This window comes from Rhopalosiphum padi, chromosome 2 (assembly GCF_020882245.1).
Source record: "Rhopalosiphum padi isolate XX-2018 chromosome 2, ASM2088224v1, whole genome shotgun sequence".
NCBI classification, from domain to species: domain Eukaryota; kingdom Metazoa; phylum Arthropoda; class Insecta; order Hemiptera; family Aphididae; genus Rhopalosiphum; species Rhopalosiphum padi.
Window position 1 is genome coordinate 51946220 of NC_083598.1, and position 27039 is coordinate 51973258.

The 27039-nt window shown below is 28.7% G+C and overlaps 1 protein-coding gene across 3 annotated transcripts in view; it reads right to left on the reverse strand.

Annotated features, from left to right (window-relative positions):
* Positions 1 to 1987: 1987 nt before the first annotated feature.
* The window catches only part of LOC132919988 (dynein axonemal heavy chain 5), a 37312-nt gene continuing 12260 nt past the window's right edge, over positions 1988 to 27039 (reverse strand). For 2 of the 3 annotated variants that reach the window (XM_060981966.1, XM_060981964.1), the window contains exons 5-64: positions 25787 to 25947; positions 25609 to 25734; positions 25239 to 25511; positions 24854 to 25172; positions 24558 to 24781; positions 24349 to 24496; positions 24082 to 24263; positions 23809 to 24015; positions 23535 to 23731; positions 23319 to 23466; positions 23127 to 23253; positions 22816 to 23070; positions 22575 to 22735; positions 22145 to 22429; positions 21883 to 22078; positions 21306 to 21823; positions 20534 to 21213; positions 20314 to 20478; positions 20084 to 20236; positions 19644 to 20013; positions 19316 to 19540; positions 18410 to 18582; positions 17968 to 18334; positions 17568 to 17901; positions 17333 to 17490; positions 17012 to 17130; positions 16439 to 16949; positions 16202 to 16371; positions 15947 to 16137; positions 15608 to 15885; positions 15294 to 15534; positions 15014 to 15219; positions 14016 to 14179; positions 13792 to 13914; positions 13540 to 13732; positions 13351 to 13481; positions 13118 to 13266; positions 12884 to 13053; positions 12372 to 12821; positions 11950 to 12294; positions 10562 to 10777; positions 10227 to 10492; positions 9973 to 10141; positions 9594 to 9905; positions 9366 to 9522; positions 9175 to 9305; positions 8667 to 9111; positions 7826 to 7947; positions 7600 to 7768; positions 7209 to 7361; positions 6911 to 7137; positions 6139 to 6216; positions 5836 to 6030; positions 5627 to 5728; positions 5488 to 5568; positions 5338 to 5417; positions 5114 to 5270; positions 4819 to 5031; positions 4234 to 4386; positions 1988 to 2880 (exon numbers count right to left, since the gene is read on the reverse strand). In XM_060981966.1, the coding sequence (XP_060837949.1) occupies positions 2494 to 2880; positions 4234 to 4386; positions 4819 to 5031; positions 5114 to 5270; positions 5338 to 5417; positions 5488 to 5568; positions 5627 to 5728; positions 5836 to 6030; positions 6139 to 6216; positions 6911 to 7137; positions 7209 to 7361; positions 7600 to 7768; positions 7826 to 7947; positions 8667 to 9111; positions 9175 to 9305; positions 9366 to 9522; positions 9594 to 9905; positions 9973 to 10141; positions 10227 to 10492; positions 10562 to 10777; positions 11950 to 12294; positions 12372 to 12821; positions 12884 to 13053; positions 13118 to 13266; positions 13351 to 13481; positions 13540 to 13732; positions 13792 to 13914; positions 14016 to 14179; positions 15014 to 15219; positions 15294 to 15534; positions 15608 to 15885; positions 15947 to 16137; positions 16202 to 16371; positions 16439 to 16949; positions 17012 to 17130; positions 17333 to 17490; positions 17568 to 17901; positions 17968 to 18334; positions 18410 to 18582; positions 19316 to 19540; positions 19644 to 20013; positions 20084 to 20236; positions 20314 to 20478; positions 20534 to 21213; positions 21306 to 21823; positions 21883 to 22078; positions 22145 to 22429; positions 22575 to 22735; positions 22816 to 23070; positions 23127 to 23253; positions 23319 to 23466; positions 23535 to 23731; positions 23809 to 24015; positions 24082 to 24263; positions 24349 to 24496; positions 24558 to 24781; positions 24854 to 25172; positions 25239 to 25511; positions 25609 to 25734; positions 25787 to 25947 (13406 nt within the window). In that variant the 3' untranslated portion in view covers positions 1988 to 2493. The remainder of the gene's footprint in view (positions 2881 to 4233; positions 4387 to 4818; positions 5032 to 5113; positions 5271 to 5337; positions 5418 to 5487; positions 5569 to 5626; positions 5729 to 5835; positions 6031 to 6138; positions 6217 to 6910; positions 7138 to 7208; positions 7362 to 7599; positions 7769 to 7825; positions 7948 to 8666; positions 9112 to 9174; positions 9306 to 9365; positions 9523 to 9593; positions 9906 to 9972; positions 10142 to 10226; positions 10493 to 10561; positions 10778 to 11949; positions 12295 to 12371; positions 12822 to 12883; positions 13054 to 13117; positions 13267 to 13350; positions 13482 to 13539; positions 13733 to 13791; positions 13915 to 14015; positions 14180 to 15013; positions 15220 to 15293; positions 15535 to 15607; positions 15886 to 15946; positions 16138 to 16201; positions 16372 to 16438; positions 16950 to 17011; positions 17131 to 17332; positions 17491 to 17567; positions 17902 to 17967; positions 18335 to 18409; positions 18583 to 19315; positions 19541 to 19643; positions 20014 to 20083; positions 20237 to 20313; positions 20479 to 20533; positions 21214 to 21305; positions 21824 to 21882; positions 22079 to 22144; positions 22430 to 22574; positions 22736 to 22815; positions 23071 to 23126; positions 23254 to 23318; positions 23467 to 23534; positions 23732 to 23808; positions 24016 to 24081; positions 24264 to 24348; positions 24497 to 24557; positions 24782 to 24853; positions 25173 to 25238; positions 25512 to 25608; positions 25735 to 25786; positions 25948 to 27039) is intronic. The other variant, XM_060981965.1, reaches the window with a different exon arrangement.

Below are 27039 nucleotides of genomic sequence, written 5' to 3' on the forward strand. Positions count from 1 at the left end.
TTGTTACATGAAACATTGAAACCACAATAAAAGAAATGTATGAATTTGTTTCTATTATGATATAGCTAGGTGTTTTCAGACATAAAATCTACACAGAGGCAATTGCATCTAATGTGATAATATATTAATATGTAAGGTACTAAGGTTAAGTTAAAACACTGCGTACCTAATTAGAATCAAAATAATGCAGAAATCAAAAACATAACGATATTAATCATAATTATTTTTTTTTAAATATTTAATAATATAATTATTTTTATTTAGTTTATCATTTTCATAGATTAAATTAAATGATTAATTGTAGTCATCTACATTTGAATAAAAGCATAGCTAAAATAGAAAAATACATCCTATAATATCACAAAGAGTTCTATAAAAAAAAAAAAACCATATGATTTATTATATTATATTATAATATTCATCATCCGTGGCAAACGACAATTAATGACATTCGTCGGAGACGATTAACAATTCTATAATAGTCTTCAGTACATGACGAGTACTCTCATTTTCATTTCGTGCACTTTATTTTCATAAAATATCTTTATACTCCCATTTAGAATCACGATGAAGATCGATATGACGAAAATTTGCAGTTTCTTCGGCGGCGGTGCATCACTACGTATAAGACTGTAGATTGACACAACTCAGTTTCACGGGAATAGTCGACGATTACGTAAGTTTTTTTTCTTATTCTTTTATTAGGATTAATTTTCCATTTTAAACTTAAAATAAAATATATTAATTTATATGAAAAATCTACTAAGATGTAATCGACGTAAACACATCAATTATTCTCTTGGGGGCTGGGACCAATGAAAAAATAGTACAGTATGCCAGCTTATTTTACCCATTAACTATAATAGACAAAAAATTTACGAGTTAACAACGATGTATTCATATCATTCGCGATTATATTGTTTAAAAATATAATATTATTGGCTACTATTAATACAGTCTTATACTCTTATCCTTATGAGTACATTGTATATTGTTGACTATCCGTAAAAATCCATAAAATTCGTTAAAAATCCTTAAAAGTCATAATACTCCATAAATTTCATAATAATTCCTAAAAAATCGTAAAAATCCTTAATATTATTTATAATTCCATAAAAAAAGCAGTAAAAATCCTAAAACTCTGTAAAAGCCTCAAACTTCGTTAAAATCCACGAAACTCCTGCATAGCAATAATGTTTTAATATTATTTTAATACCTAATGTATTAATACTCTAATTTTAAAACTCCTCTATATTTCAATTAAAAAGCTGTAAAAATCAATAATATTCTCTATAAATCCATAAAACCCGTCATTAACTCCATAAAAAACGGTAAAAAACCATAAAAATCGTCAATAACTCCATTAAGAGCGATAAATATCCATTATATTCTTTAAAAATCCTTAAAACTCCTCAATAACTCAATTTTTAATAACGTTTTTATAATGTTATAATAACGTTTTAATAATGTTTAAAATGTTCCAATACTCAAATTTTAAAACTTCTATATATATATATATATATATATCAATGAAAAAGCAGTAAAAATCGTGACAGCTGTTTAAAAGGATTATTGAGGAATATTAAGGATTTTCAAGGTATATAAACCTTATCCATAAAATTTCGATGGTCTATAAATAATTTTAAAAATTTTTAAATATTTTAAAAATTTAATCGTATATAAATAATATAAACATTTTGTGAATATTTCAAGGATTCACAATGATTCATTTTTGAATTACTTTAAAATCAAAAAATCGATTTTGTCCAAAAGTGGTTATGCGTAAAAATTCCCGTTTTCCGTTACTTTTTCAGGGTTTTTCATGACGCTTTGAAAAATATTGGACATTTTTTACTTTTGAACCCCCCAAAGTATCAACTAGATGAATTTTCCTTTTCAAAGAGGGGCTGAAATCAAAAATCAAAGCTTCTATTACTACTCCAAAACGTGATGACACAGACACAAAAATAAAAAAAAACACACACAATTGTAAAATCAATACATTCATCACTCCGTTCAGAATCTAAAATTCCATGACAATAAATTGTATTAGTGTAGGTCGGTCGCATGGTAAGTATAGGTTTTAAAGATTCTGGATTTCATTTATAGAAGTATATAAAATGAAAAAATACATAGATAATATTTAATATTTTGTGGTCATAGAGTATATAGCCACGTAGTAAAGCTTTTAAAATTATACATATACATTTTCATACATATTATATAGTATATTATATTGTATAGTATACTGTTATACCAACTGCATATATATCTTTAAGTTTCAAGTATATCACAATAATAAAATATGAGTGATTTTAATAACTAAAAAACACTAATAAGTAATATTATTGAATAAGTCCAATATAATTGTTCATTTAACATGGACAAAGACGATTAATACAGCTACTATTATAATGTAATATGAATTTGATATAATATTCGAGTATAGGCACATAATATTATACATATATAATTCAATATCGATCGTATTATTTATTTTATATCGCACAACAGGGCAACGCCTCTCAATGTCCAGTGTCTCGGATTGTTGTCTGTCTCAAAATCTATTGAACCTACATACTTGAGGTCCGTCCGCTGTGGTTTCCTATAAATCGGACACTCGTATAGCTTCGGATCTTTTCCTGCGGTGGTGTTGATAGCAAATACATAGATCACTGGCATTTGTTCGTACAGCACCTTTGGCTTACTTTCCACCAGTTTACCCGTCTTCCGGTCCAGGCTAGCGCCCTCCAAGAACATGCCACACACATACACACCCTCCGGCGGCGAGTCACTCAGTTCCTCCTTGTTATGGCGCGTTATCAGATTCTGAAGCACCACTGAATCCAACGCCCAGCCCCGATGTGCCCTCGTCACTTCCTACAAAACGTGAAGAATTCAATGCGGATTAAAACATAGGTAATTACATTTGAATGCAATAAGTGCACATGTACTAGGCACAGGCAGGCAAATAAATAAAAATAATTAACATCAGTTTATTAAAAAAAAATGTGAAGCATATTTTACTTAACATCTGAGTCAAAGATAAAATTATTGTGCATTAGTAATGATTTAAATTTTTGATATAATAAGTACTAGTTGATAGCTGAATTATTTATCGCTACCGGGTTATAGTAAAAAAAAAATAAAAAAAAAATATCTATAAATAAATATAAAAATGAATAATTTTAATAATATAACATTCACTTTTAGAGCTTACATAAAATGTAAAGTGATTTGACTTTTATAATTTTTATAATATCTATATACATAATATCAGAAACTGCAAATATTTCATCAAAAAATGCTAATAAACAAATTAAAAATTCAATTTATTTAGGTATTAATAATAGACTCATGTTGATGAAGTGATGACAACGATGTACCATAAAACGTAAAGGGAACTATGAGCATGTCGAAGGGTGGACTAACAAAGTCAGCTAGTCGGTGTACGCGGATTAGCCTGTCACCTGTATTATATATTATATATTATTTGGTTCAACATTATTTTTAAGAATAAATGAAAACAGACAAAAATGCATCTTATAATATAATGTACCTACTGTAAACATTGAATAATACAAAATGTTTATCCCTAAAATTATGAATGTAGAAATATGTACATTTATGTAATATATTGTTACATTCTCATTTTATTATTGTTATCACTTTATCAGCTTATTTTATTTTCATTACGATTGTTTTCCTATATGGCTATACCCAGCCTCACTCTAACATAGTTAATAAGAACATAAAACATCTTGGCTAGACCAAACCAATTGCTTATTTCTATTTTTAATATAATTATGAAATGTTATTTAATTTAAATTAAAAATAAGGCAACAGTTTTGAGCGGCGCTTATTTATCCATCTGATAGTTAGAACAATTATGTATTTTTAAACGATTAGATAAGAATAATAACATCCTTGTAATTGTAAGTATATTACAACTTAAAGTATAGGTACCTAACTATGGTGTAGTTAATATGTATATAAAATAAATTATTAATTTTAATATTATAATTTTCATAGATATCTAAAAAAGAAGTAATCTTAAGGTATGTTTTTATGTTAACTCGATAAGTTAAAAGTTATTATTATACAATGGACTAAAATATTAAATTATAATTAAGTTAATTAGAAATTAAAAAGTTTAGCTTTTTAATAATATATCATTTATTTTTATGTGCTCACAGAAACACAATTATCATAGTATCGTAAATAACATATTACTTGTCTCATAGCCGTTAAAAATCCTTGTGGATTGAAAAAACCAGTCATCCAGAACACATTTGGTCGACCACTGTTTATCCATTTTCTAAACTGATTATCACGTTCCAGTAACTCAGTAAACCAAAACCCGAGAGTAGCGGATTCCCAAGATACCTAATATATAGATCATAATATATACAAAATAAATATAAAATATATTTCATTGGATATTATAGTACTCATAATTTCTAAACCTATTACAGACTGTTTCTATTTCATTCTGAACTAGATGATATTTCGAGAAGTTGGGAATATATGAGATTTTTTTTATCATTTATAAGAACATACTTTTACGTTTTAAGATTTTGAGCAACTTGATGAATGTATTAGTTTTACAATGATGTGTATGTTTTATGATAAATATTTATTTTAAAAATGTAAGCAAATTTAAAAACGTCTTATATTTCTCTATAGATATATTAGCGTACTTCCTGGTTCACAATAAAATAATCAACACGTATATAAAACGTGGTTATAGGATTAATATACTCAAGTAAGTTTCTATATTTAATATCATATTATTATTAGCACTATTCTTCAGATTACTTTTTGCCATTTCTGTGGTATTCTGGCGTCATACATGGCATCCAAACTTTCTCTTAGTCCTTGGCTCATAACAATTGTACCGTCGATGGCCAATTTCAAATCGCATAGTGTCTTTTGTACAATTCCAATAACTTTTTTTATACGGTCGATTTCTTGTCGTAAGAATATGTTCATGGGTAATAAAGCACCCATCCTCTGCAGCGATTCTTTTACCTGCAGACAAAAAACAATGATCAAAAATACTATAACATTTACGTTGTCAAATAAAATGTTAATAATATATTATATTAGTCACCTCAAAATCTTTATACTGTTTTGGTAATTTTTTTAACATGTCGTCAGCTAAATGATAGACGACACTTTCTCTAGTCTCTCCTCCTTGGCTTCCACCCTGTTTCGGCTGAACGCTTAAAATCGTATCTAGTATTCCTTTTGCGGTATTTATTTGATGCCTAAAACAATTATATTATAATAATAAAACACTATATTTTTTTTTCATTGCATTAAAAAATTATTTACGTGATATCAGCATTTGAGTGAAGTCCGAACACTTCTGGAGAATCCGTTACCGGTAAACTGTTAATGTAATCAATACAACCCTAAAAAATAATAATAATAATAAAAAAAAATACCCAACAATTTGAAAAAACAAATCGACTTTTTACGAACTTGTATATTGCGATTCATAGGAACTTTATAGCTTTTGTAAAACTCGAAACCAGGTCTTAATAATACATCACAAAACCATACCTATGGATTATTGATAAATAATTAGAATTCGTATCAATGAATGTGAATTAAAATTTACTTGAGTGAACGTTATTAAAAGTCTTTTATCGAAGTCGTCAGTAACTCTGCCACCGTATTGTACTTCACCCAACATGTAACAAATAGTTGGCCAAGACACACCCTGTAAATAAGCATTAATAATAATTATTATATCATATTATATGTAATTGAAACTACCATCTCTATTCTTTATATACATCTTCGAAATATTATCATAAAATGAATTACTTTTTTTGGATCCATATCGTCCAAATGATTCTGAACGAATTGAACGCTCGCAGCAAAATCGGCTTGATTGAACTCGTAAGGTATATTCCAACCCAACGGTCCGAATTTTCGTCTCTCTTGTACGATCGTGTGAATAAATGCTACGGCGTAAAGTAAAATAGGCCATTGCGGTTGAGCCGAATAATCAAGCATGTCCTATTATATAAAAATGTTGAAATTAATAATATTTTTAATAAGTGCTGCAGTCTAAAAATAACGTTTAAATAATGATATTACTACTCTTTTAAATTTGTATGAACCTACCTGACTTATATTCTGATAAGTTCTTTTCATACTCGCTCTAATACCTTGTGGAGGTTCATTTGTGAACTTGATTGCCATCTGTAAGTAAAAAATATATCATGATATATTTTAATTTTATAGTTAGTAATTAAGTTTAGAGGCTTATCTGCATTTAACTTTCTAATGTGATAAAATTTAGTGGCATGTATGCTGTTTATTGGGAGATTTCGGTGTTTTACCTACCACTATTCTATCACTATCATAAACCTTTTAAATTAGGCACTATATGTTGGTAAGAACTATAATATATTATGAAATTTTTTGGTCCACTAGCGTTCACATATATAAATATAATACATATTATATGCATTAAATTATTCATGTTTGTAATAATTACTAATGAACAAGAAATAATGAGTCAAATTATAAGGAAAAAAATATTATTTTGATGTGGCTACTAAAATAGACATAAAAAGATCATAAAAACACTACAAAACAACGTATCCACCGATAATAATAAAATATACGAATACTTTTACTAAAATAGTTTTTATGACAAATAATAAATGATTATTATTATTAATATACCTATTTCAGATAGAAAATCAAATAATTATAGACAGATACCTACCAAATATTAAACATCCCTTATTTCATGACTGTTTTTTTCTTGAGGAGAGATTAATGTTGAAATTATCACATATTTATACATCATTAATTACGTTACAGATTACTTTTTATTTTTCATTGAAATTTCTACAAAAGACAACGTTCAAAAACGGTTGTAAGGTACCTGAAGTAGTGCAATAGGAAACTGAGGATGTACTTCTGTAGTTATCCACATTCTAAATGTACTGTGTATTTCTTCCGAATCCGACAAAGCGTCCATAGCTTCTGTACAAAATGGCAAAGACAAATGCATGTTTTGTAAAAGTACCCAACCACCGTTTGCTATGCAATCGGATATCATGTTTCTAGCATGAATTTCTTGACCTTGACCCATAGAAACAGATCGTATTTCTAAAACGAAAGTAAATTTGTTAATGATGTATAAATAGTTAATTTTTGTAATATAAATTGCATTTGCATACGAATATCTTTAGATTTAGCCAGAGCGGTGATTTGCGGTGATGGATCAGAGCCGATGGATAAGATACAAACGAGTGGTGTCTGTGGCTCCGATTCTTCCCAAGTTTTTTCCAAATCTAAGATGCATGCTTCGCCATACTCGGGTCCTAAAGAATCTATAAACACAGTGGCAAAATCGTTTTTTCTATGTACAGTTATCATATTTTTAATACTTAAATATGTTAATTTAAATTATAATGTACTAATTGAAGATAATATGTAGTTATAAATTATAATATATAATTATTATGCACTGTTTGTCTAATATTAATGAGAAAATAATTTCATAGTAACATATTTCCTTTAAAATAAAATTATAAAAAATTAATCCAATAAATTTACAGTATTGCATACCCATGATATATTTTCGAGACTGTGATAACGTTCTATCTGGACTCCATGACCTGACCAGCAAAAGTTTTCGAAACACATCAAGAGATTTATTATATCCACAAGGTATATCTTCCTCTTCCGGTTTTTCTTTTTCATACCAAATGCGCCATTCTTTCTCATTTTGTTTTATCTTAATAACTCAAGATTATATAATTAATAAATAATAACTAATAAAATTCATACTTACTTTACTTAAAAGATTTGAAAATACTGATAACTTGTTAAGTTCAACCAAATTTAACCAAGTTATATCCAATACCCATCGGAAAGGTTTTGGAGCAACTGCGTTTAAATCTAATGATGCACCACCTTAATACATAAATTATTATTATTTGTCATCTATATAATATATATATATATATATATATAAATATAAACATATATAAGTTAATGTTCGTATATTTGTCCATTAAAAACATGAATGCATTCGTAATTTAAATTATTCATCTGATCATTCTGATCACCATGAAACTCTGGGGAGTTTTGAGTGCACTACCGCGAAAGATTTTGGCATATTATTTATTTTCGTACGTAAATATACGCTAATGCATTTATTTTGTAAAAGTAGTTTTCTATTTATATAAAACTATTAGATTATTGATTTTAAAAACAATTCAATAATACAATTTGGGAAAATCTGAGTGTCTTTTTTCATGGAATTTTTATATGAACTCACGACCATATACGGGTATTTGTTAAAATTTGGGTAAAATAATGTTGACCGGACCAACTAGGGTCTTTACTAACCTTTCTGCTACGACTTTTTTAGGCCGCGAAAAAAACTAAAAACCAAAATAAACGTTAAGCGAAAAAAGCGCGGGCGCGTGATTGGATGCGGTGGGTTAGGAGCCGACAACGTCCAAAATATCAGTTAATGATGAAATAAGTTTAAAAAGTTTTATAAATGAGGTGTTATTTTTTATAGACAGTGAAGTGCACGGGGACAGATAGTTTGATTATAAAATATGGATTTTTATTTAAGCAGATAGTAATGTTTTAAGTTCACAATATTGGTTTTAAATTATTACCTTTTATAAATGTCATAAACTCTTCGTGTGTAATTTGATTTTTATGGCAATCAATTTTCATAGCCAACATCAACGTGAATAATGGCTTATGGCGTTCATACAGACTTCTCATCGTGAACATCCATACTTCATAAGTTAAATATTGTAAAATGTTTATAATGCGTTCTTCGGTTATGGAACTTTTTATTGATTTGTTTATAGAGTTATCAAATATCATTAAAAATTGTTTTAATGAATTTTGATACATAACGTTTACGTTGCTCATTTCAACTATCAAAAAGTACAATATTGACCCACGAGCAGCCACTGCTCTAAACTCTTCTCTGGCCTTCATGATTTTTATTTCAGTTTGTTCGGAAACTTGAAGTTTTGCATTTACAGCTTCGGCAGTGGCTTTGGTCTCTTGGAGTACACTAATTAAATCTTCATCATCTACCAATGAACCCTTAGTAAAAACGATAACTTTAATATTGTTACAGATTTATTTTTAAATTCCATAGTATATTACTTGAATTGAAGATAATTTATGCAGTAAATTGCTTTCAAATTCTTTCATTGAACGTTGATTTTGTATAACTGACTCAAATAGTGCCACACGTTCAGCTTCTAAATCTGATTTTTCCATTAGTATAACTCGACCTAAATAAATGTACATACATGATATAAAAATATGTCTTATTATTTACCTTTTATTTTTACCTAAAAGTTGATCTTCAAGACCTTGCATTGTGACTGTGAAATCTATAATTGAAGTTTTAGCACTAATTTCAGGTGAATATGCGGGATTGGGTAATTTGGTCGTTATATATAAAACAAATCCAGGCATTACATCTGTTTCTTTATCACCGACAACCACCTAATACATATTGTACATTTATACATAAAACACGGGTATGCGCGGTATGAGTATATATTTATTTTACTCGCCTTTTCAATTGAACCCGATTTAATGAAATTCTTTTCTAATACATTATCAATTACTGGATCAAGCTCTTCACTGACATCTTCTATTAATAATGGTCTTCCGAGAGATAAGCAATCCTCTAAATGTGTTCTAAAGTATTTATGATTCAATGAAGTGATTTGAAGTTCATTAGACGATTCTTTATTTTTAATCCACATTTTTCCTTGGTTTTGAGGATCAATGAGAAGTGGGTATGAACTAGATTTGGTTACAATAAGTGCATTTTGCACCGATAACTCATCATTAGGAAGACCTTGCAATGTCCACTCAGATACCTTAAACATTTATTATTTTTAATTTAGTAATATAACTTCTATACACATAAATAATATGTATTCGTACCATAGAATTGTCAATAAGCATATTTATTATATTGAGTTTTACTGTGAATGGTACTTTTTGTGTTGTTAAAATTTTCATCCAACTTTGTACTAAATTAGATCTAAATTCTTGATTATATGGCCCACAGTATGATAAAAATCCTGTTGCCAATAAAACGTCACCAACAAGTCTATATTAAAAAAAAAATAATAATATAAGAATTCAGAGTATTAAGAAGATTCATTAGATAAAATTAATATATTTGAAAGTAGTACCGTCCAAGTTGTTTCTTGAATTCTTTACTCTGCTGAGTCCATCTTATTTTTTCACCACCTAACCCATTAATTAAAGCAGTTGCTGAAGTCATTTTTCTCAGACAAACATTTGCTGCATCAGTAAGTCTTTGTTTTTCTTGAACAGCAGCATCATATTGACTTTTAACTTCATTTAACGCTACTTCTCTTTCATAAAGTTGAAGTTCAGCTCTAGACAAATCATCCATTGCAATAGTCAATCTAGCTTCTTGTAAAGTTAAATTGGCCTAAATAAACATTATACAATTTAAATGTACTTATAATATGCTTATATGTATAATAAGTTTAATACAAACCTTAAGAGGCAAAACTTCTTTATTTATACTGTGAAAGAATGCCATTGCTTTAGTCCATGATAACAATCCAGCAACATCACCACAGACCCTTTTTGCTGTATCCATATTGTAATCCTCCATATTAAAATACAGTTGCAATAGTTCTACCATTTCATTCGTGATTGTATCTTTTGGATAGTTTTGTAGTTGGAGTAAAAATGTTGTACTCGCCATCATCTATGAAATATAATATTAATAGAACCCATTAAAAATGAGTGGAAAGAATCTTTAAAAAAACCGAACAACTTAACATATATATAGGAAATAAAGAGATTCCAACATAAAATAATGAACTATTAAAGTATTAACTAACAACGGTTTAGATATTCTAAATAAAAGTGCTATACGAGATGATATTAATTATTGAGTTATCCTGTGAGGTTGATAATAGTGATTAATATTAAATGTCCTATTATATATTATAACTTATAAGTATTTTGTACCTCACTCTACTCAATATAACATTTAGAGGTACGCCTAATAAATTATTTCAATCAAATCTATCTTTCCAACTATATTTCAGTTATTATTTTATAATAGAACATTATTTTTCGTCGTATATTTAATAATCTAATAAAAACATTATTGTAGTTATGCAATATAAGACTAATTGATAAGCGTATTGTTTAATTATATTTTAAATACTAGATTCTATTAAAATAAATCTCCACGAGGCTAAATATTATTTAATATTAACAGATTACATTCCACATGTAAATAAACCAGAAAAAAATGTATTTTATTCTTTTTTTTATTAAGAAGGTCAGAAATATTATAGTTATAAAAGGGTTTTGAACCCCTTATATACGGGCTTGTACCATGTAGTTATTACTCATTACATTTAGTTGTTCCTGATAATCTATCATATTCTAAAAAATTAATTAATTAATTTTTTTTAATTCAATGCGTATACGTCTTATTTTTTATTTTTCTGCATACCGCCAAGAGATCATTACAAAAGTTATCAGTATTTTTTATTAAACCAACATATACAACTTGTCGAGAGAGCCGCGTTATAGTGTCTTTAAAGTAATGTGTTATAAGACAAGTCGTATAGTTAAAACACTTATAGAAATTCATTAAATGCTGAAATTGGTTTATGTCATGATATGTGTACACATTTATGTAAGGAATGACGTAATTTTTCTGTAAATTTTAAATAAGCCAATCTCTTTTTTTTTAAATAGTTTAGTGTGTTATGTAAATATAATCAAATTATTAAATATTATCAATAAGATTTTATATTTTATAAAATTAATCTAGAATTTTAGATTCATCTTCAGAAACGTTTGATCAATAAGAAATTATACAATTGTATTTTATTTTTATTTATTTTTCAAAACATTTACTTTTAAGGATTCTGGCCAAGATGGTTTAGGACATCTAACTGTTGTATCACTTATGACTGGATGCAGTTTGCGTTTGAATAATATTAAAACACAATCCATTATACGCATGATGAGATGTGGAGGTCTTCCAAGTTTACGAACGGTGGCTATATGTGCAGGCTTTATAGTGTTTAACGCTGATTCTGCTTCTTCAAGTGCTGGTCTAGCCGCTTCTAGTTTTTCTTCAGCAATAGCTTTTTCTTTTGCAATTGACTCTACTAAAGCTTCTGCTTTAACTTTTACTTTCATCACTTGATTTTTCACAATTTCTGCTTGTCTTGCACGATCCGTAACTTCAACTAACACCTATGAATAATTTTTATAAAAATATTGTTTTGAATTAATACCAAATATTATTTTGTAGTATATATTTATTTTCTCACAGTTTCTGCTTTCTGAGAAGCATTTGCTAATTCTTGTTCCATATCATCCAAGTCTTTTTTCAGCAATTCTACGGAAATAGAAGCCTCTTCTAGTTTTGCCAAACCTGTGTCCATGCGGTGAGCTCCTTCTCCTAATTCTTTTTGTTTTTGATGATAAATACTTTTGTATCCTCCAATAAAGTTTAAGTATGATTTTGGTGTGACATGAGTAGCTCTGCGAAATCGTTGATAATAATCACTTGAAGTATGATCAACTATATCTTGAATTGTGCCCATTGCACCAACTAATTCTTTTTTAACTTCAGCTGTACACTCAATATCAAAATCTACCAAAAAATGTTCCGCTACTTGGACGAGAGCATCTTTGGGCCATGGTTGGAACCAGTCTATGGTACATCCAGATACTAATGCTGGGAACCTAAGGGCTCGATTTCGGAACTTTTCTCCTACCTAATGCATAATATATGTATAATTAAAATTTATAATATGATATAGATTATACAAAAAATTACAGGTGAAAAACAAAACACAACATGAAGATTTTGACAAGTTCTTGTTAAAAAATAATCCATTATAATTTCATGGTTCAAAGTTCTTTTGGAGTTTTCCCGTTTCATAATAGGAGTTAATTCTGATATAATTTCAGATTGTTCATCTTTTGTAAATAAATTGGTAATTCCACCTAAAAATAAACATCATGTGTATATTTAAATGAGAAATTAAATTTTATTTATTGATAGTATTACCAGAAGATAGAATGTTATTTAAATACTCCAAGAAACCTTCTTCTTTAATATCCAAATCAGTAAAAATAAACGTTGTACCCTTTGCTTGAACACCACATGTTCTGTACAGCAGTTTGAGATCTTCCAAAAAATTTGTTATATTATAAGATCTATAAACAACAATTCATTAATACTTTTAATTTTAATATATTCTAACTAAAATTCAAATAACACATTTAATAATAGAATCATACCTAGTTAAAGCTATTTGAAATGTCTTATAACCAGCTATAAAAGAAGCCAGCCTTGTTAAAGATTGTTTACCAGAACCACCAACGCCTACTAACATTACATTTCCACGTGGGTGTCGTATAACTCTTGATATCTACGAAAAAAAATTAGATTTAGTAATTTTTATTTTAAAACAATTAAATACAACTGACTTTAACTAAATGAAGGATAGCATCAGGAAAAAATACTAAGTCCATTCCAATACCTCGAACCATTTCATTAAATTGAGATAAAAACATTTCTAATCGTTCTCTCAGTTGAGCTTCTTCCATAACAGGCTCGTATACCTTAGGAAGTTCCATGTCAGCTTCTTCACCTTCTTCTCCAGTCGGCTCTGGAGCATCTCTTAAACATTATTATACAATTATATGACTCCTCATGCTGTGTAAAAAAAAAGAATTTACCTCATGAAATCTACAAACGGGGGATCTGTATTCAGCATGGTTATATATTGAGTGCCCAAGCTAGATTCTACAACTTTGTTCAACTCTTGATCAAACCAACTTTTGTCAGACAACGATGTAAATCTATAACAATTTAATATTATAAAATCACGCAGTAAATTTTATAGTTGTCATTATCGTTTATTCCTTCAACGGTTGAAAAATTACTATAACTTCAAACAAACCTATCAGAGAATACTCTAGTAGTTTCATGCCTCCATAACATTATTAATATTTTTGCAGAATCTATAACAGTGCTTAACGTTCCAACCATTCCTTGCCAAATCCTTGACAAATCTCTTAAGCTAAAGACATAGTGAAATTTAGCTGGTGTTGGCAACAGAGTCATCTATAATGAAAAATTATTTTATTTTGTTGTTATTATCAAGAAAAAATAGTATAATTTTAATTCAAAATGTATTTATGTTCTAAAATTCTAATTCTGTTTTAAATCTCAAAAGTAAAATACATATACTGTTGTGTTTACCAATTTAGGGAACACTGATTTCTTGGCTGTAGTATAATGGAATAAAAAGATTTTTTACGAGCTAATGGTATATAAATACACATTTTCAGATAAATTTCAAATTTTTAACCCCAGTACTCGCATACACAATACGACTGCATTTTTTAAAATGGAAACCGGTGTTTTTGATACCAAATTCGGATAGAATGAATTTCTAATTCAAAAGTTATTTTGATTTATTAACCATGGGCCATGGCTCTAAAACCAAAATTGACTGAATAAAAGCTATTTAAATTTTAATAAATAATACATTTTTACGATTTTCTTAATAGAATATAATTATATACCCATATTATGTTAATCTTGTTTATAACACATGAAAGAAAAAATACGTAAAAACATTCAAAAAGTAACCAATAATAAATAATTATAAATGGTTTTATGCATTTTAATGAATTAAAAATTTGAAATTTATCTGAAAATGTATATTTATATACCACTAGCTCCTAAAAAACTTCGATTTATTCCAATATTATTCGGCCGAGAAGTTCAGTGTGTTTCGTGTGTAATTTGATGAATAGATGGTATAATGTACAATCCAATTATTAGACATTAGCACATGTTTTAAATTGATTTGCAATACTTGATCGAAAATAAAATTAACAAACTATTATGAAATTTCCAAAATTTGGAACTATGGGTAATTAAAAAAATTACCCTTGTGCTATGCCAAAGTTCTCTTGTTATAGGTGTTAGTTTTTTAACCAAATTTCGTATTTCTACTGAAAATCCTCGTTTTGCATTATAGTGCGTTTCACCAACTACTCGAAAAATCTTATCAATCGAAGCATCTGATGGCATAGTACAGTTGAATATACAAAATTGGCGTTTCAATCTAGATGGTATATCATTTCGTCCTCCGCCTGATGCCATAAAGTATAATACATAATTTAAAAATTTGTTGAGAAATAATTTACCAATTACTTTGTTATCTCACCAGGATGTACCATTGCACCGACAAATAGAATATCATTCAAAGTGTAGAATTCACCCGGTTTTTCTAAACTATAAAATCCTTTCATGTCCATGGTCTGTCGGACAATCTCGTTTGTAATTTGATCACCCCATTCGTTAACTTCTGGCAAATTTATGTCATCTATGAACACTGTCATTTTAAGACCCCCAGGTGGCCCAAATGTGTTTCCTAATCTTTTTTCTACATAACTTTCAATAGTTTTCTAAAATAATAAAATAAATTATTAATCACATTAAGTTGTATAATAACCATTTATAAATTTAAATTTAATTTACTTGAAACTGAAAGGGGCTAGTTGCAGATGAAAAATTAAAAGATCTATTTAAATAAAGCTCTGGTTTAGCAGATCTCATGTACGATTTCATCATAACAGTTTTGCCTGATCCCTGTTCTCCGATTAATAAAACTGGATGTTCTTGTGTAGCTATGATATTTATCAAATATGTGATACGAACACTTTCTAAAATAGGAACCAATACTTGACTGTAATCAGAACTTGATGATTCTGCTGGAGTTGCTGAAGACATAGCAACATTCCAGTGTTCCCACCCTCCTAATTTAACATGTATAAAATAGGTTTAAATTTAAGTTGAAAACATACAATATTACTATACCTTCTTCGGTTACAAAAAAATCAAATATTGTAGCATCAGGTTGATCATCTATTTTAGGAAGATCAAGGCTATGATTAAAATTTTCATTTAAATAACTATTGAATTTATGCCTATCTGATGTTTCCAATAAAGCTCCTAGTCCCCATACCAATGAAAAAGTATACAGACGTTGTAAATGTATTTTACTTGGCCTTAAAAAAAATAAAAATAAAAATATTACTTAATACAATTATCTATTAATGAAAGGTATTATACAGTAAATTGTCAGGTTTGAGATAGTGATTTTCCATTCCATCCACGCCATCACCTTCTTCCGAAGAATTAGTACCATCATCTTCGATTTCTTCGTCTTCTTCTTCATCTTCTCCTTTTCCTTCTTCTTCATCTGGTTTTTTAGGTATTAAACCTTGTAATAGCAGTAGCATCTAAATTTATATTTGACACTCTTATAAGCTATAATAAAAAAAAATCTAGAATGTTGTTAAAAAATACTTGTTGAATGGTATTGCACTGTAAGACTTTCATAGTCATGTTCAAATTTTGCGATGCCCATGTATATATATTTGAAAAAGTATTTTCAAACAATCGCCGAAATAGTTTTGATTCCCTTTTATTTCTTTTTTTAAGCCAAGCTGCCAGAACTGGATTCCAATCTAATCCGGATGAACTCATGTAAACCATACCATTACGTGATACGGTAGCTGGTGAAGCGTTGTCAATGTTATGGGGCTCAAATATGATTTTACAGCAAGGGGCCATGGGAAGCCTATCTCCATTAGCTAATGTCAATGTTTTATTATCGTCCAATACTGAATTCAAATTTTCGATCCATATACTGTCCACTGGTCCGTCAAGCACTAACCATACATGTTCTCCTTTTTTTAATTTCAGCGTTTTTCTCCATAGTGCAGAAAATATACCATCAGTCCAATCATTAGTGGCTACATCTAGACGTCCAAACATTTGTGCTGCAGTAATTGCTTTGGGGTTCATTCTCATTTCTCTAGATTTTGAAACAGTTTAATAAATATATAGACCATAGATATTATGTTTTACATTTTTTACCTATGATTTTCCCCACAAATTGTTAAAGATTTCATTAAAATCTGAATACAACAGGTTTTCCCAGATCCAGTAGGGCCAAGGGTCATTATTCCATGTCTAACTCTTTGTGTTTCGTACAACTAAAGATAAAAACAGATGGATATTAGATTTATATATATTTTTTTTTATTATTATTTTTTCAGCGTCAAAAACTTGGGTTATTACTTATTAACTTAATAACTAGGAAAAATAATTACATTACATTTTTATATTGAATTGTTTATATGACTTTTTTTTTAATGTATGTTATAATGAAAATTATAATAATTATATGATTATTACTTGTATCAATTTTAAAACCCAAGGTGAATGATATATTAAACCATCCGCTTCCACTTGGCTTTCAATTGCTTCTTCTAATTCGGGATATGCCGTTTTTTCTAATATCTGATTCGGAAATAAATCAGTGACTAATGACAAGAAAAGTGGTTCATCTTCATCTATTGAATTCACAAATTGGAAGGTTTTAAAAACCGCGAACAACAATCGAATATACATTAAAATAATAATAAATTACCTATTAGTTTTGATAAATTCATATCACGCAATACTCTCATAACAATCGTACTTTCTGAATCTTTACTATTTACTCGCTTCGCAGCACCCAGAGTTCTTAATACTGACAAAATATTTCGCAGCCCAAAATCGTAATGGACTTGTTTTGTTAATTGTTCTTCGCACAGTTTGTATAATGTATAAAATTTACGAGCAAGCGTAATGTTTTCTAAAAATCCACAGCTGGCTAATTTAACCCTGATAATGATTTGTCTATCTGGAACCATCATAGCCACTGTGCGGAACTGAATTTTTAAATTTTCTGGCAGTTCTTTGCGGCCAGCATAACCGGGATTCTAAAAAATAAAATAAATATAAATATAAATAAAGTATAAACTACACTAGTTATGTTAAAAACATACCATCGTAATAAATATGCCAAATTCAGGACAAAGGTCTATCAGATCTCCATCAGTAAATGTAAACTGTTTTTTCTTTTCTTTTTTTGCTGACAACACAACTGCTATTTGTTGTGCTGCTACTGACAAAACAGGAAGTTCAATACGGTTAAACTCATCAAAACACCCCCATGTTCCCGATTGTGCTAAGCCTTTATAAATTCTACCCAAGCCTCGATAGTCCATTTGATCAGAGCAATTAAAAACCACCACATATTTTGCCAAAGTTTTTGCCATGTCTTTAACTGTTTCTGTTTTTCCAGTACCAGCTGGTCCACATGGTGAACTGCCCATACTCATCGCTAATGCTTGAGCAAGTGTAATATAACACCTACGTATAGAATTATAAAAATAATTAATTAGATAATTTACATCTGTACATGTATTAATAACATATAATACTTACCTATCTGTAAGCGGGGTGATTACTAAACGTTCTGTACATCCTAAATACTCATTTTGATAATTAAAATTGACATCAGTTATAGAAATCCAAGTCTTATCCAAATCCTCTTTAAAATAGAATCGGCATTGTTTCAACCACTCAAAGTCGTTAACAGAACGTACATTGAGACGACACTAGGTGACAACACAAATTATTATTAAGAGTTATAAATCTTCAATAATTATAGCACACAAGAAATTGTTTAAGATCTTTTTTGAAATAACGATGGTTCTAAATATAGTTATGATTTGTTGCAATTTAAGTATATCAAAAATACCTACCTTTTCTACTTAGATTTTTAGATTTCGAGTTGAACAATTTTTTTCGAAAAAATGTTCAACATTGAGTATGGTAAATCATTGTTTTTTAGAAAAATGAATCATGTTAGCGGGTAAGGGTAAACGGGATTATATAAATAATAGGTACCAATTTTTAGGAAAATTGTTTTTTTAATAGGTAATTCAAAAATGAATAGTCGTTTAAATTATCTGAAAATTTCACCAAATATTATATAATAATTAGCACATTAATTTAAACAGAATATAATTTTCAAAATATTTTGGCTCTTTTTAAGCAATTTATAGACTTTTTTAGTTTTCAACTTTGATTTACTCCGATAAATTTTTTTTTTACTAGAACTTAAAAATGTTATCATGAATCATCAGAAGTTCTTATTACATTAAAAAAAAAATATAGAAATCATATGGTTAAATGTCAACAGTAATATAAGGTATGTGATGGTTTCTTCTAAAATTACTAATATCCTTAGAAATAGAGGCTGTATATTTAAAGGGGCTTGGGAACAATATATATATTATATATATCAAATATAATATGGATAAGCATTATCATAGTATTATTATATACCAAAATATCGAAAATATCTCTCTGATGAACGTGTATAGTAATTAATGTTTCAAACTTGATTCTTTCAATACGCGTCAAATCTCTAGTCGTTTGATCGATCAACGTATTAAGTAATTCTAAAAATCGATTATTGGTGTCGTGCATCTGCTTTCTATCCGTCCTTGCGTGTATTAATGCTACCTCGGAATCTCGGGTCCAAATCATTTGAATTCCCAATATTCCAATCTGTTACACAGTGTATTAAAAATGTATAAAAACAAAGACATTAACGGTTGTCGTTTTAATTCAATTAAAATTCATATAATTAAATTTATATAGTTTATATTACCTGAGCCGGCATTTTTTCCAAGAATGCTAATAAAATAAAATTATTATCGTTTATCTGATGATTTGATGATCGAATAATTGAATGAATTGTTTGCTGAGATGTCTGCAATAAGCTAGTTAACCAAGTCTCTACACTGCCTTCGGCTCTAACAGCTCTCTCAAGTGGTATAGTTTCTCCTTCTGTTGAAATTATGGCTGTCATTTTATTATATTCAATTTCATGGAATTTTACAGCTTTAGTGTTATCGAATATCGATAATAAATGATTTTGAATTGTATGTGAATCAGAAGCTTGTCCTAAGATCTCTAATAAAGCAGGATCCGAAACAAAAAAGAATCTAGGAAACATTGTTCGTTTTCTTTCTAAATAACTGTAATAATCAATAAAATATAATTTTAATATTTTCGCTATTTAATTACTATACAATTTTAAAAGTTTACCCGCTCAAAGATTTTTGACACAACTCTAGTTGTTCTTGTAAATGAGGGAGAAGTTGTTTTAACATGTCATCTCCGACACAACAAATAACTACACTTGGTGTTTCATGTGCACGTTGCATAATTTTTTGCCATGACTTGTCAATTTTACTAAATCTAATCCAAAAATACATCATAAATGTCATAAGTTATTATATTTTGAATAATGACATTTTTTTTAAATATTATATAACCTCTTTGCTTCTTTTGGAAGTTGTTTGGCTATATCACCACCAACAAATACTGCTTCCAAGTACACCCACATATTTTGAACTAATAGCCAACGCTCCAAAATTTCATTTGTATTGGATAAATCATATACCCATTGTTGTATTTGTTTTCGGAATGGTGCGTTATACCTAAATTGTTGAATTATAATAAAACACGATTCGTAAAGAAAAATGTTGTTTTTACCTATTTGACATTAATGACCCTAAAATCATTAAGCTATCTTCCAATTGACCAATAGTTTCTGCTGTCGTGTCGCCCCGAAGTAATAATTCTCCTCGATTATTAAATGTCAAAAAAGTTAACTCTTGTACAGACCATTCGTTAGTGACTTGTCTGAGTTTCGCTTCGATATCTTTCTCTTTCATGGCTGATATACATATGTCTTCTATATCCTCTTTATGTTTTAATAAAGGTGCTTCTAGAATATTTTTTAAACAAAATCCTTCACTTTCTAATTCAAAATTGTAACCAGTGATTTGCATTATTCTCTGCCAATGTCTTTGCTTCATAGCTTTATTTGCCATAAGTTCTAACAAGGGACACATATCATTAAAATCGTCAATTGTTCTTTTTAATGCATGAAAAGCAGGCCATTCTTTTAACCCTTTGGGTAATTTACGACATCTGTTTTGGAATTCCATTAATTCATTATTTATCTGCTCTATATTGACATCTCCCCAAGGAATATCATAGTAACTGCTAACTCGGTCTATCACATCGTTATAGAGTTTGTACAGTTTTTGTAGAAGATTCAGTTCTTTGCGTATTTGAACTAGCTCGGGATATTCTGTAGTTTCTAAACCAAACAATTCTTCCCCGCTTTGATAAGATTGTAGGCGACGCCACATACCGTCAAAACGATTCTATAAGATTAATTGTCATTATGTTAATATTTTAAAATAAACTATTAACTCATAATAATAATAATAATTTGCAAATAAACAAATATATTTACTTGAAACATGATTAGTCTATCTGAAGCTTCTCTTGGTGAAAGACCCGGCATCATTGGTCCTAGTGTTCTGTATTCGTGACAATACTGTACACAGTCTAATTTAAAATGTTTTAGATTCTCAGCTAATTCTGTTTGAAGTTGAGGTTGGGAATCTAATAAATATATATTCATATCCATAGCACGTGTTAACACTCTTTGCCAACAATACCTAACGTTATCAACCAACTCTAAATCTTCTCTATCTACCGGTAAATCATAACGTGTTAATACATTAAATGCTTCCTCGATCGGTTCTATTTTAAGGTCCATGTCAACTTCATTTTCTCTTATTTTTTTTAATGTTTCTATGACCATTCTAATATCATCTAAATCTCTAATTGGTCGTTCTAACTTTCTTTCCATTTCATTCATCACGGCATATACGTAATCCATTTCACGGTGGTATTTTTTGCGTAGCAACTGACCGATTCGACGATTGCATGATTTAACTTCAATGGTTAGGCCATATTTTAATTTTTCTGAAACATTATTATTATAACTTGAACAATTAATACAATACTGTTAAATTTATACTCACCAACAGATACTAAGACACAAGATCCAAATTCATAAGTATCTGGCTTTATATTTAAACGTTCTAAGAGTTCATGATGTTTTTGAAGGTATGCTTCCGAATCCAAAAGTGAAACCGTTGATAAGTCTCGTCTCTCTGATAAGTCATTATTCCACAAAATCTTATATGGCACCCAAAGTTTCAAAAATTCGAATAGCATCTAAAAATATGAATTAAAATTTGTAATGAAATAATACGGCCAATATGAAATATAAATCAATGTTACTGGTTTTAACGGTTGCACGCATGTAGAAAGTAACGAAAGTGCCTTGACGATTTCTTTGTTTTCAGTAACGTGTGAATAGAAATTTCTATGCATTACTGGGAATGGCGGTTTTCTCTCGGATGCTAATTTATATAACCTTCGACGTTTGGCTCTTGCATCTTCTATAGTGGGCACGGTTGCTGGTACACTCTGTTCCATATCAGAAATAACAACTTTAGAAAAAAATTTTTCTCTACGCTCGCTGCAGTCTTTCTTTAACTGATTCCAGTGTTTTCCTGCTAACACCTGCCGGAATAAAAACAAACGAGACGCGCACACGAAGACAAACACGTGGACAACACAAAACAATACCAAATATTTTACCCCAAGTAAATTACATGTCTTCGTTGTGATGCTCGTGTTTTATTATTTTCTATACAATCCTTATTACCTTTGTTTTTTTATTACCAGACCACTGTCCGACTCCTTTGGATACTCCTACCATAATTTTTCCCGCTTGGATCATCAACTCTTGTAATTCATTTATACTTGGTCTAATCACAATCGAAGGAATCATTAGTATTGCGTGCACTTCAAAAATAGGATTTTCATCTGGATAAAATATTATTCTTTAGATTAATAAATCGTTATCTGTATAAATAAAATAGAACATCGTTATTTCATAGGCTTACTAGATTCTTGAGAAAACTTTTTTCTTAATGCATCAATCGACTGCCTTGTTATTTTAATAAGCACATCTATAACTTTGCGACTATAATATCGTCTCATTTCTCTAACAGCACTATTTGCAAGGGTATAAATAGTTGGAGGCAACTCATACGCTGCCAAGACAAATGGATTATTAAAAAATTCACATACAGTACTCCAGTCTGTTTGAGTTTCATTTGACTTTCCTTCTTGCTTAACAATTTCTACATCTACTTTATCTATAATAATCATACACAATCAATACCATTTAAATACCTATATTATTATTTTTTACCTGTCTTAACTTTAAGACTTGGTTCTTGTTCTAATTTAGGAATAGTAACGCTTTCATTAGCCTTTTGAACAAGATATAATATTTCTTCAACTGCTTCTTCTACTAGAATACTTTTTCGATTCAGTTCCTATTAGGTTATACCGTTATAGTTGAATAAATTCATTTTTCTATAAAAACACACTTATCACAAACCAAAGATGCTTGACGACACGTTTCGTCTATTTTATCTAAGAATTCATCAGCGGTCCAAGTAGATCCATCTTCGGGAAAAGTATGAAGTGTAATTGACTGCATTGAAGAGAGTACCTGGAGTATTCTATTATTATAAACATCATGGATTCTAAAATGAAGATTTAAAAGAAATAATTTAAACATAATTTAATACAATCCACATTTTCTTTAAACTACCTGGTTACTAAAACTTGAAATTTATCTATGGCGGAGTTGGTTTTTTCAACAAAATGTCTCCATTCAGGATCTGTCCAATCAATTTTTTGCAAGCCAGGCGTTAAAAGGTCCAAAAGCCATACAAGCTGAGTGACAAAAAGAGGTCTTACATCAAGGTTAATGCTGCTTGCAACTTTTCTCATTTTATTCAACATACACTGTTTAGTATAATAAAACAATATCAATTAGTATAATATAAAACAATTGTTACTCTACTTTTCTTTGTTATATGTACTTGTAATGTGTCACAAACTAGTGTAAAGTGATCTTTTCTAAAAAATAAAGCCTTGGTGACTATAGGAACTTTTAGTTCCATTTTTAACATACAACTTGACTCTAGTATAAGTAGATTCAATCTTGGATCGAAGTTAACATAAACCATATTATTAGTATTCTTAAACTTTAATAGTGGTTGAACTAAACAGTATTCTATAACTTTAACCTACAAATAGATTTAAGATAATAAGAATATGAGAAGTGTTAGTAAATGATATAATGTAATATTTACATTATGGTTCATCCAAATATTTTTAATTTCTTCTTCGTAGTTAAACAAAGCTACACACATAGTGGCAAATTTTTTTTGTACTTCTGTCATTTCTGGCATTACTTTTAACACTGGATGATCGGTTGCTTCATCCATTAAATAACTTAAACGTTGTCGTAAAGACCTGACCCAGACAATACGACCTAATACAAATCCGTATAATGATATATGTATAACTTTATATTTATTTTTGAATATTACATTGTTTAGTAACATATAAAATGTTACCTGATAGTGGTGGAAAATTCTTAGGAACAGGAGGATTGTTCCTTCGTTTTTTAAATAATTTTAATGTCCTATCTATTTGACTTTCACAATATTTCAGTACTCTACTATATTTTATATCCATTCGTGTCACTGGTATTTTTGTAGCGATCTATTTTAACCAGATGATTAATTATTACTTTTCAAACCAATAAATAATATTAAGTATCTACTTTTTCAAATTTATCAAGGAATTTTATTCCTTGACCTGTTTCCCAGACAGAATTAAAATTAGTTTCTATCGTGAATGCTAATTCATCTTTCAAAGTTTGGACCATAACGAATAATGTTGTATAATCGTGATCAAATTCTTTATTTTTTTGATCTAAATAATCATAACTTTTGTTCATCACTACTAATTTGGCTTCTTCAAAAGTCCGCACTGCATTGTCTAACGCTATAATTAAATTATTTATAATTAGCTTGTTATTTATAATGGTTAAAGTAATATTATCATCATTCGTCATACCATCCCCGAACATCAAACCCTCCATTCTTCGTTCAAACAGTCCATTATAATCGTCAATTGTATCGAAAACTGTTAAAATTTTGATTAATCTATCACAAAACGCATCGAATTTGCCAAATACGTAATTTTCAGAAAAACTAAATTGTCTCCCTGCTCCGTGGTGATGTTTCACTCTTTCGTAAGTGTTATGGTATAATTTGTTTAATGTAATGCATTCATTCAACTTAGTCGTCAGAGTCGCTCTATCTTGAGACCATATAGTGTCTTTATTTCTATTGGTAATGTGAAGTTTACAGCTTTCTATCATTTGGTTTGTAATCTAGGTTTGGTAAATAAAACATGTATTTATACTAAACTTTTATTTTATGGATTAGAAGACATTTACTTTAACCATAAGAGATGATATCTTTTCTGTAGTATTATAGAACATTGACACATCGTGAATAAGACGTACTGTTTGAAGCATACGAACTAATGAGTTTCTCATTTTAACTGGATTATCAAGGTACAGCGAATGACAGCATTTTTCCAATGCTTGGATGTATTTTGAGTTATCTTTCGCTTCATTATAGCACAGTGTCAAATGATTATCTGTACGTCTCCATCGGTCAACCATTCGAGAACGCGAGAGTTGTAAGCAACAAATGGTCATGATTACCTAAATAAAAATATTTACTAATAAAACTTAGTGGTTAGGGTAGTAATTTTGATAATAATATGGAATAAATAAATAAATGCAATTAATAATTGCATACCTCTTCCCAACTGAGATTAGCAGCAATTTGTGAAAATTGTGCTCCGCGTTTTTTCCAAAACTCCAATTCATCTTGCGGGCCACTAGTATCACTTTCGTACTTCAACTTCTCATCTTCTAACAATATCTAATGCCAAATTACAATTAATATCATTTTTTAAATACTCGTATAAATTTACTTCTCGTATTTTTCGTATCCAATTTGTTACACGTTTCTCTAAAATCAGTATTTCATCCCTATTTGTGGCAAGATGTTTGGCCTCCCTGTAGGAAGGCACTTTTGATATTAAACTCATACTATCAGCAAAGATATTTGGCTGATCGCAAACTTCTTCACATACTAAAAATCAAAAAAAATATGAAGTCAAATGAAAAATATTAAATGAAGTAATATCTTAAGGATTTAAAATTAATAAAAAAAAAATTTACTAGTATAAAAATACTTAATTCATTTAAATAATGATTTATAAAATCAAGTAAATAATATAATATATATATATTTATATAAACATAATATATAAATGTATATAAAAATGTTCACTTAATAGTATAAATGTAATTAATTTGGTATCATTATAGATATGATGAGTCATACAATTATTTAAACAATATTATTATAATGTAATAAACTACTTAAAATATTATATTAGACTATTTTATTATCATCCTATAGAAAATTTAATTGATTAAAAATTAAAAATAGTCATGCTTAAAAATATTGAAAATTTTAATAAATAATAAAAACGATCATATAAATATTTAGTAAAAATTTCATGTATGTTAACAACTCTTTTTTTTTTAATAACAAAATATCAAAAACTGTTTATAAAGAAATAATTATTTTAAGGGCGAATATCCAATGTTGTAAAAATTAATAATATTAAATTATTAACAAATATAAACATTTAAACAAATATTGTGACTATTAATTTTCAATATTTTTCAACTAAGAAATTAACAACCTACAAACTTCGTATTAAATTTTCATTCAGTAAATAATTTTTAATCAACATTTATACACACACGAAAACAGTAATAAGTAATAACTAACATTTAAATTTTGTATAACAAATTGGTTTTAATTACAAAAATTATATTCGTGCCCATTTCCTATAAAAATAAATTTTTATTTAATGTACATAACGGATCACTACTAATAAGTTGTGTCTCAAGCATGGAATAAATGTGTCTATCATTTATGTTCAGATTGCACGAACTGTATCTGATAGAATTTTTTGTGTTATACAAATTGTGTCCTGATGAAAAAAAAAGTAAGCAAACTTACACAACTTGTGTACCAATAAACTCAAATCGCGAAAATTCTTCATTATAATATTATATGTCATACATTTTATTTATTGTTTAAAAATGAATGTTATTTTGTAATATTTGTAATAAACATAAATTAAAAATAAAAATAATTACACAATAA